Genomic DNA, 10,731 nt, shown 5'->3' on the forward strand with positions numbered 1-10,731 from the left:
GACTCTGAGAGTACAAAGCCAAGGACTGGAGGCTGGATGTGATCTGTACTGTGGCCGGAGGCTGTTTGTGTGTGAGCGAGAGTGGAAAGGGATTTGTTTTGCTGTTATTTTGTTACAGTTGTTGTTTGTGTTGAACATTGTCAGTATGCTATGTTGGCTCCAGCCTGAACACAAACAACACATTTCACTGTGTATTTCGATGTAGATCTGAATTGTGGAAAAGATAATGGTGAACCAGTCGATTGTGTACTTGGACGTTGAGAAGGCCTGTTAGATGTAGCATGATGTGACTTGGGATGCGTTATCACTGAGTGTGAGCTCACAGCTTCCTCCAGTCTGATCAACACACACAAAATGCTGGAGGAGCTCAGCAGGTCAGGCCCGGCAGCATCTATGCAAAAGAGTACAGTCGACTCTGTTCTCCAGTCTGATTATTTATTTCATTAGGCACAGGACTCCGAGGCAGAGACGCTGGATGGATTTCTAGAGGGCATCGAATGGATTCTTCGGGAACTTGGGAGACTGTGAGTTCTGTGAGGGACAGCTGGACCGTAATGAGGAATGGAGTTAGATCCAGGATCTCATCTCTCCTCCAGCTCGTCAGAAGAAACCGCTGTTGACACTGTACCAGGGAAGTGGGTACAGATACTACTGATCACAAATCGGTCTGTATGTGGACTCACTATGCTGTTGTGTTAGCTTATAACCATTGATAAATACCTCTGGCTGGATTTCGGTCAAGTTTCAAGAAAGATTAATGTCATTCACAAGCGTAAAGGAGAATTAAATAATTGTTACTCCAGATCTGATGGAGCTCAAAAAAGCACAATGAGATAAATAACACAATAATAACAAAAACACTATAAATATAAGTACAAGATAGTTATATACACAAATTGATTCTATGTCTATAGAGTGACACCAGCCACAGGAGTGTCTGTACATAAGGTGACTTTGACAGGAAATGATAAGGTAGCGGTGGATGGGTGGGTCAGGGGGTGGAGATGTTACTGCCTTACTGCCCATCTTTTGGGATTTATTCCTTTCATCTGCAATTAGTGATGAGCACTACCAACTCATTATATGATATAATACGTTCCCATGGAATTGTGGCAATATGCCTGATCTCTCTAGTCATGGGAAAGCAATTGAACAAAAGGGGAGATGAACACCTGTATTTAACCAATGAATCGTAGTCACTAGATTACCATGACCTTCACCACAAGTTACTATCTGTTCCATATCCATGTCCCTGAGGTCTTGTGGAGATCTGGGACCCCATGATTACCTCCAGATCTGTGACCCTAGGACATCAAGCGGAGAGTCCGTCCATCCTTGTCCCTGTGGCTCTCTGACACAAAGGACAGAGTCACTGTGTTCACTTCTCTGACCCCATGGTGACACTGTCCCTGTCTCCATGTCCAGCTCACAATCAGGTTTAATATCACTGACACATAGAGTCATAGAAAAGTACAGCACCGAAACAGGCCCTTTGGCCCATCTAGTCTGTGCTGAACCACTTAAGCTGCCTACTCCCATCATCCTGCACCGGGACCACAGTCCTCCATACCTCTACCATCCATGTACCTATCCAAACTTCTCTTTGGCATTGAAATCGAGACTGCATCCACCACTTGCGTTGGCAGCTCATTCCACACTCTCACTACCCTCTGAGTGAAGAAGTTTCCCCTCATGTTCCCCTTAAACCTTTCACCTTTCACCCTTAACCCATGACTTCTAGTGCAGTCCCACCCAACCTCAGTGGGAAAAAAGCCCGCTTGCATTTACCCTACAAACACCCCTCATAATTTTATATACCTCTATCAAATCTCTCCTCAATCTTCTTTCTAAGTTCCCAGTAATAAAGTCCCAACCTATTCAATCTCTTTATAACTCAGGTCCTCCATCCCTGGCATCATCCTTGTGAGTTTCCTCTGTAGGTAGAACATCTCCTCAGCACCTACCTCATCAACCCCGTCAGAATGTTGTATACTTCAAGGTCACCTCTCATTTGAGTAAACTTCAATATGTTCCTCAACAATTCTGCATAAAACAACTCTCTTTCCACTCAAAAGCTGTTGGCCACATCTATACTGACCATTCTCGGTCAAACCAACAAGTGCCAATATATTTAAATGTAGTAATTATGTAATTTTTTTTCTAAGACTATCTAACTCTAATTAAAGCACTGTTTCTAATTTACTAAGGAAGTCTGCATCTAGGACTAAGAGCTATGGTTTCACACTCTTGTCGTAAAATTTGTTGTTTAATAGCAGCAGTGCAGTGCAATACATTAAAAACTATAAATTACAAGAAGGACCATACATATAAATATTTAAATCAACTAAGTAGGGCAGAAAGAGCAAAAAAAATGGCGAGATAGTCAGTGTTCATGGGTTCAATGTCCATTCTGAAATCTGACGTTGGAGGGTAAGAAGACGTTCCTGAAACATTGAGTGTGTGACTCCTGTACCTCTCCCTGATGGTAGTAATGAGAAGAGGGCATGTCCAGGGTGCTGGGGTCCTTCATGATGGATGCTGCCTTTTGAAGGTGTCCTCGATGGTGGGGAGGCTGGTGCCCACGATGGAGCCGGCTGAGTTTACAACCTTCTGCAGCCTTCTCTGATCCTGTGCAGTGACCCCTCCAAATCAGACCAGTGGTGTCTGTGGTCACAGCCATTTCTGTGACCTCATATCAACACCGATGCAGTGTTTTTAATATTCAGTAATACTTGAGTAATATTGTAAATATATCATTGATTAAACATGCTTTGTTTACCCAGTTCATTACGAGTTATGTGTAAGAAATATGTGAATGGCATACATCATTACTCGACCACGCCATCTGTGAGAACCTCACTAAAGTAAAGCCAAGTGCACGAATATCCCCGGGTTCCCAACCTTTACTTGTGATTAATTTCAGGAGTTACAAAACATAACAATGGGGAGTCTGTGTCCAGGATGGGATGACAGGTGGGGCAGTGTCCCATCTCCGTGTCCGAGTACGGGATGACAGGTGGGGCAGTGTCCCATCTCCGTGTCCGAGTACGGGATGACAGGTGGGGCAGTGTCCCATCTCCGTGTCCCAGTACGGGATGACAGGTGGGGCAGTGTCCCATCTCCGTGTCCGAGTACGGGATGACAGGTGGGGCAGTGTCCCAAATCCAGGTAATTAAAAGGTGTTTTTTTCCTCCTCAATTTCTGATGCACAATTTCTGTATCGATGTGGTTTATCAACGTCTCTTTAAATTTACACTAAAATATATCTCGAAAATGAATTAAGGGGGAAGCAACTCTTCAGTTTTTCCAAAGTTTTGTAATTTTGGGAGGATAGAGATTAGATTTTTTTGTCGTACATACATTAAAACATAGGAGCAGAAAAGGCCCCTTTTATTCCCACTTGCTGCCTCCTGTCTGTCAGCCATTCCTCTATCCACGCCAGTATCTTTCCTGTAACACCACAGGATTTTATCTTGTTAAGCAACGTCATGTATGGCACCTTATCAAACACCTTCTGAACATCCAAGAAAGTTTCATCCACTGCCTCTCCTTTGTTCACCCTGCTTGTTACTTCTTTGAAGAACTCTAACAGATTTGTCAGGCAAGATTTCCCTTCACAGAAACCATGCTGACTTTTACTTATTTTATCTTTAGTCTCCAAGTACCCAAAACCTCATCCTTAATAATCAACTCCAACACTTTCCCAACCACTGAGGTTAGGCTAACTGGCCTATAATTTCCTTTCTTTTTCCTTCGTGGAGGACATTTGCAATCTTCTAGTCCTCTGGGACTATGCCAGAATCAAGTGATTCTTGGAAGATCATGACCAATGCATCTGTTATTTCTTCAGTGACTTATCCACCTTAAGACCTTTCAGTTTGCCTTGCACATTTTCCTTTGTAATACCAATTGTACTCACTCCTGCTCCCAGAAACTCTTGGACCTCTGGCACAGTGCTAGTGTCTCCCTGCTTTATATTATTGGCTAGTCTGCCCTGATATTTCATCTTTTCCCTTCTTATAGTTTTTTTTAAAAGTTGCCTTTTGTTGGATTTTAAAAGCTTCTCAATCCAACTTCTCACTCATTTTTTTTCTACCTTGTATACCCTTGCCTTGGCTTTTAAGCAGTCCTTAAATTCCTTTGTCAGCCATGGTGGCCTCCCCCTGCCATTTGAGAACATTTTCCTCTGTGGGACATATCTACCCTGCACATTGTGAACTCTTCCCAGAAACTTCAGCCATCTCTGCTCTGCTGTCATCCCTGCCAGTATCATTCTTCAATCCACCCCTGGGCAAGCTCCTCTCTCATGCCTCTGTAATTCCCTTTATTCCATTGCGATACAATACATGTGAGCTATGCTTCTCCCTCTCAAATTGCAGTACGAATTCCATCATTATCATGATCACTGCCTCCTAAGGGTTCCTTTACATTAAGCTCCCTAATGAGATACTGTATAGGTCATTATACAACACCCAATCTAAAAAGCATTTCCCCAAGTAGGCTCAAGTATAAGCTGCTCTAAAAAGCCATCTTGTAGGTGTTCAACAAATTCCCTCTCTTGCAATCCCACGCCAACCTGATTTTCCCCAATCCCCTTGAATATTGGAGACCCCATTACCGTTGTGTCATTACCCTTATCACATGCCTTCTCCAGCTCCTTTTGCAATCTCAACCCCACATCTTGGCTACTATTTGGAGGCCATAATTTTTTTTTCACCTTTGCAATTTCTTAACTCCACCCACAAAGATTCAACATTCTCCTACCCGATGTCACCTCTTTCTAAAGATGTAATTCCACCTCTTACCAACAGAGCCACATCACTGCCTTTGCCTTCCTGCCCGTCCTTTCGATATAAAGTACATCTTTGATGTTAACATAGCAATAAAGGAGGCCATCGATAGACCATAGACCATGGACATGTCAGAATGGGAAGTTGACATGTCTATGGCCTTCTCCCAAAAGGTAGCAATGCAGGTAGGGTGATAATGAAGGCATACCAAATCAAAATCAAATCAAGTTTAATTGTCATTCAAACCTGACAGGGATACAACCAAACAAAACAGCATTCCTCTGGGCTAAGGTACAAAAACACACACGTGCATTCAAAATAGCGAGAAAGAAAAGATCGTCACGCAAGAAAACACATTTTTTTAGTCGGAGACCCTGAGCGACATCCTGCAAATTGATGGTTCCGGGCGATCCAGCCTGTCATTCCATCATTCGAACACTGGAGGGCAGCAGCAGCAGGAGAGCCACCCCAACCGAGCACGGATGCCGCACGACTCCGGCCTCCGGCATTTCCTCAGCAGCTTGGGGCCCAGCTCTCACTACAACCAAGGCTACTCTGCTGCCTATCTCACCACCAAACAAGGGAAATGGGCCTGCAGCAATCAAGAATTCAAGAAATAGGAGCAGGAGTCGGCCATCTGGCCTGTTGAGCCTGCTCCGCCATTCAATAAGATCATGGCTGATCTGACCATGGACTCATCTCCACCTACCTGACTTTTCCCCATAACCCTTAATTCCCCTACTGTACAAAAATCCATCCAAACGTCTCTGAAATATATTTACTGAGATAGCTTCGTTGGGCAGAGAATTCCACAGATTCACCACTCTCTGGGAAAAGCAGTTCCTTCTCATCTCTGTCCTAAATCTACTCCCCCAAATCTTGAGGCTACGTCCCCTAGTTCTAGTCTCATCTACCAATGGAAACAACTTTCCTGCCTCTATCTTACCTATCCCTTTTGTAATTTCATATGTTTCTATAAGATCTCCTCTCATTCTTCTGAATTCCAGCGAGTTCAGTCCCAGGTGACTCAATCCCTCCTCATCGTTTAACCCCTCATCTCTGGAATCAACCTGGTGAACCTCCTCTGCACCACCTCCAAAGCCAGTAAATCCTTCCTCAAGTAAGGAGACCAGAACTGCACACAGTACTCCAGGTGCGGCCTCAACAGGACTCTGTACAGTTGCATCATAACCTCTCTGCTTTTAAATTCAGTGTCTAACAGGGTCTTGTGATGGGGAGAGAAACCCAAGAGTCACTCCCAGTTTCACTGCACGCTGCCTGTGATGGTGGTGGAAGATGAGGGACGGTCCGGAGCGGGTGGAGTCTTTGATGTTGGCCACTTTACCGAGACAGTGGCAAATTATGCTGAACAGATTCTTTAACCGACCAGATACACAAAAGCAGGACATGGGCATCTCTTCATACATTTAAGGTTCACGTAGAATCATAGAACACTGCAGCACAGAAACAGGCCCTTCAGCCCATCTAGTCTATGCCAAACTATCAATCTGCCTAGTCCCATCGTCCTGCACCCAGACCATAGCCCCTTATAACCTTCCCGTCCATGTACCCATCCAAATATCTCTTACATGTTGAAATCAACCCCACATCCACCATTAATGCAAATGCAGGCAGCTCGTTCCACACTCTCACCACCCTCTGAATGGAGTTCCCCTCATGTTCTTAAACATTTCATCATTAATCCATGACCTCTGGTTGTCGTCTCACCCAACCTCAGAGGTAAAAGCCTACTTGTATTTACTACTTGTAAATTATGCCCTTCATAATTTTGTATAATTTGATCAAATCTCCACTTACTCTTCAATGCTCAGTTCAATGAAGTCTAAACCTATTAAACCTTTCCCTATAACTCTGGTCCTCAAGTCCCAGCAACATCCTTCTAAATTTTCACTACATTTTTTATATCTTTCCTGCCGGTAGATGACCAGAACTACACACAATACTCCAAATTAGGCCTCACCAATGTCTCATACAATTCAAGATAACATTCAAATCATGGTACTCAATACTTTTGATTTATGAAGGCCAATGTGCCAAATAGAGTTACAAGAAAAAAAATCATGTAGATCCGAAATACCCTTTCTTAATGAGATGACAATACAGAATATTTTTAGATGTTGTTATAACCACACATAGCCTCATGGTGGCGACATGGTACCTATGATGAGAATGGGTTTGGCAGTAATTGGCCTGGGGTAAACGAATGCAATTTCAAGCTCCTGGGTGTCAAGATCTCTGAGGATCTAACCTGGACACTATATATTGATACAGTTATAAAGAAGGCAAGACAGCAGCTAAATTTCATTAGGAGTTTGAGGAGATTTGGTTTGTAACCTAAAATACTTGAAAACTTCTACAGATATACTGTGGAAAGCATTCTGACAGGCTGCATCACTGGCTGGTATGGAGGGGTTACTGCACAGGACCGAAAGAAGCTGCAGAAAGTTGTAAAATTAGTCAACTCTATCTTGGGTACAGGCCTCCGTAGTATCCAAGACATCCTCAAGCAGCAGTGCCTCAGAAGGGCGGCGTCCATCATTAAGGACCCCATCACCCAGGATGTGCCCTCTTTGTTACCATCAGGGAGGAGGTACAGAAGCCTCAGGGCACCCAGTCACCTATTCAGGAACAGCTTCTTCCCCTCTGCCACCCGATTCCTAAATAGACATTGAGCCCATGAACACTACCTCACTTTTATTGTTTCTGTTTTTTGCTCTATTTTTAATTTAACTATTTAATATACATATATACTTACTGTAATTGATTTACTTTTTTCCCCCAGTATTATCATGTACAGCATTGAACAGCTGCTGCCAAGTTAACAAATTTCACAACATAAGCCGGTGATAATGAACCCGATTCTGATTCAGACTCCTCTTTAGGGAAAAAAAAATCAGTAATTCTGCAGTGGATGGCACTCTCACTAGTTCTGGCATGGTGGATTCAAGACGTGCTTGAGCTCCAGTTTCCTCCCACAGACCAAAGACATACTGGTTGGTAGGTTGGTCATTGTAAATGGTCCTGTGAGCAGGCTGGGATGAAATAGGTGGGTTGCTGGTACAGCCCTTTGGGCCAGAAGGGCCTGTTGCATGCTGTATCTCTAAGTACAAACAATAAATAATAAAATAAAACTCATTTCCCGTGGCATACTGAGGAAAACATGATCTCTCAGATCAGACATTAAACTGGGGTCCTCCACGGGAGTATGGGAATGATCCCAAGCTGAACTGGGGTCTTTCACAAGAGTGTGGGAACGATCCCAAGCTGTTAGTTCTAATCTATCCTGGGCCCAACACATTGATGCGGTCACAAAGGCGGTACACTAGCATCTCTACGTCTTTTGGTTATGTCACAAAAGTCACTTACAGATTTTGCAGAGAGAGTTCAGACCGGCTGCAACGTCACTGCATTGCAAGAGGTCGCGGAGGGTCGCCAAGTCAGTCAGCTCTGTCACATGCACGTCCCTCCCCATGACTGAGGACATCTTCAGGAGACAGTTCACCCGGGAGGCAGCATCCGTCACTCAGGACCCTCACCACCTCAGACATCCTCCCCTCATATTACTGCCATCAGAGAGGAGGTACAGGAGCCTTGAAGACACATACTCGATGATTCAGAAACAGCTTTTTCCTGTCCACCATCAGAAATCTGAATGGTCCACCGCCTCCTCTACTGTAAAGATGAAGCCACACTCGGGTTGGAGGAACAACACCTTATATTCCGTCTGGGTAGCCTCCAACCTGATGGCATGAACATTGACTTCTCTAACTTCCGCTAATGCCCCACCTCCCCCTCATACCCCATCTGTTACTTATTTATATACACACATTCTTTTTCTCTCTCTCCTTTTTCTCCCTCTGTCCCTCTGACTATACCCCTTGTCCATCCTCTGGGTTCCCCCCTTCCCCCTTTTCCTTCTCCCTAGGCCTCCTGTCCCATGATCCTCTCATATCCCTTTTGCCAATCACCTGTCCAGCTCTTGGCTCCATCCCTCCCCCTCCTGTCTTCTCCTATCATTTTGGATCTCCCCCTCCCCCTCCCACTTTCAAATCTCTTACTAACTCTTCCTTCAGTTAGTCCTGACGAAGGGTCTCGGCCCGAAACGTCGACTACACCTCTTCCTAGAGATGCTGCCTGGCCTGCTGCGTTCACCAGCAACTTTGATGTATGTTGCTTGAATTTCCAGCATCTGCAGAATTCCTCGTGGTCCATTGTTCCGTTTCTTTGCACTGTTTATAAATTTCAGGAATCTGTAGTCACTGCACTTGGTTGCTGCTGCAAAGCAACACATTTCACGACTGTGATAACAAATCTGATTCTGGTGAAGAGGGTCGGAGTTGCGTTTAATCAGTAGTCATTATCATATCGCTGTGTGTGGAGTTTCAGGGTGCAGGTTAACGCCTGTCTGCCTGCTGTACTCAAGTTTACTCATTTTGCCACATTCCAAAAGCCCTGAAAGACCTGAGTGCAACACGTGTGTAATTTAAAATTGATGACAATAAAACTACCAGAATGTAAACATCTATCTGGTCCGGGGCAGAAATCCACTGTATTGTTCAGCACAATTAAGGATGGAAAAATAAATGATGTCCCACTGGACAATGAATAACTATTAAAGAAAGTTTTTCCTTTATAAATCAGCATCTCCAATTCCTATTGCTCTACCCCCATATCGGCTCTACAAGTTCAAAGTAAATTTATTATCCAAGTACATAAATGTCACCATCTACAACCCTGAGATTCATTTTCTTGCAGGCATACTCAGTAATTCCAAGAACCATAATAGAATCAATGAAAGACCACACCCAATCAGACAACAAAATCCAATGTGCAAAAGACAACAAACTGGGTAAATACAAATGAGAAAAATAAATAAATAAACAATAAATATCGAGAACATGAGATGAAAAGTCCTTGAAAGTGAGTCCATTGGTTGCGGGAACAGTTCAGTGATGTGGTGAGTGAAGTTATCCCCTTTGGTTCAAGACCCTGATGATTGAGGGGTGATAACTGTTCCTGAACCTGGTGGTGTGGGTCCTGGGGCTCCTGTACCTCTTTCCTGATGGTCGAGGAGTAATAATTGTTCTTGAACCTGGTGGTGCGGGTCTTGGGGCTCCTGTACCTCCTGCCTGATGGTTATGGGGTAATAACTGTTCTTGAACCTGGTGGTGCGGGTCTTGGGGCTCCTGTACCTCCTGCCTGATGGTTATGGGGTAATAACTGTTCCTGAACCTGGTGGTGTGGGTCCTGAGGCTCCTGTACCTCCTGCCTGATGGCAGCAGCGAGAAGAGAGCATGGGCTGGGTGATGGGTGTCCCAGTTGATGAATGCTGTTTTCCTGTGACAGTGTACCCTGTGGATATGCTCGGTAGTGGAGAGGGCATTACTCATCATGGACTGAGCTGTATCCGTACTTTTTGTAGAATTTTCCAATCAAGAGCTTTAGTGTTTCGATACCAGGCTGTGATGCAGCCAGTTAGTATACTCTGTACCTCACATCTATAGAAGTTTGTGAGAGTTTTAGGTGTCATGCTGAATTCTCACAGATTCCTAAGGAAGTATAAGCAAGGTTGTGCTTTCTTGGTAATTGCACTAACCTGCTGGGCCCAGGACAGATCCTCCAAAACGAGAACACCAAGTAATTTAAAGTTGCTGACTCTGATTCCCCAATGAGCACTGCCTCATAGACCTCCAGTTCCCTCTTCCTGAAATCAATAATCAGCTGTTTGGCTTTGCTGACATTGAGTGAGAGGTTATTGTTGTGGCACCAGCAATCTCCCTCCTACAGGCTGATTCATCACCACCTTTGATTCGGCCCTCAACAAAGCAAACTTAAATATGGCTTTGGAGCTGTGCTTAGCCACACAGTCCAAAGGGTAAAGCAAGGAGAGTAGATGGCTAAGCTGACAGCCTTGTGGTTC

At 44.3% G+C, this 10,731-nt stretch overlaps 1 protein-coding gene across 1 annotated transcript in view; it reads left to right on the forward strand.

Annotated features, from left to right (window-relative positions):
• The window catches only part of fbxo4 (F-box protein 4), a 40,252-nt gene extending 32,989 nt beyond the window's left edge, over positions 1-7,263 (forward strand). The window contains exon 7 of the mRNA XM_063049642.1: positions 448-7,263. Coding sequence (XP_062905712.1) covers positions 448-528 — 81 coding nt within the window. The 3' untranslated portion in view covers positions 529-7,263. The remainder of the gene's footprint in view (positions 1-447) is intronic.
• The last annotated feature ends 3,468 nt before the right edge of the window (positions 7,264-10,731 follow it).

This window comes from Mobula hypostoma, chromosome 5, assembly GCF_963921235.1.
Source record: "Mobula hypostoma chromosome 5, sMobHyp1.1, whole genome shotgun sequence".
NCBI lineage: Eukaryota > Metazoa > Chordata > Chondrichthyes > Myliobatiformes > Myliobatidae > Mobula > Mobula hypostoma.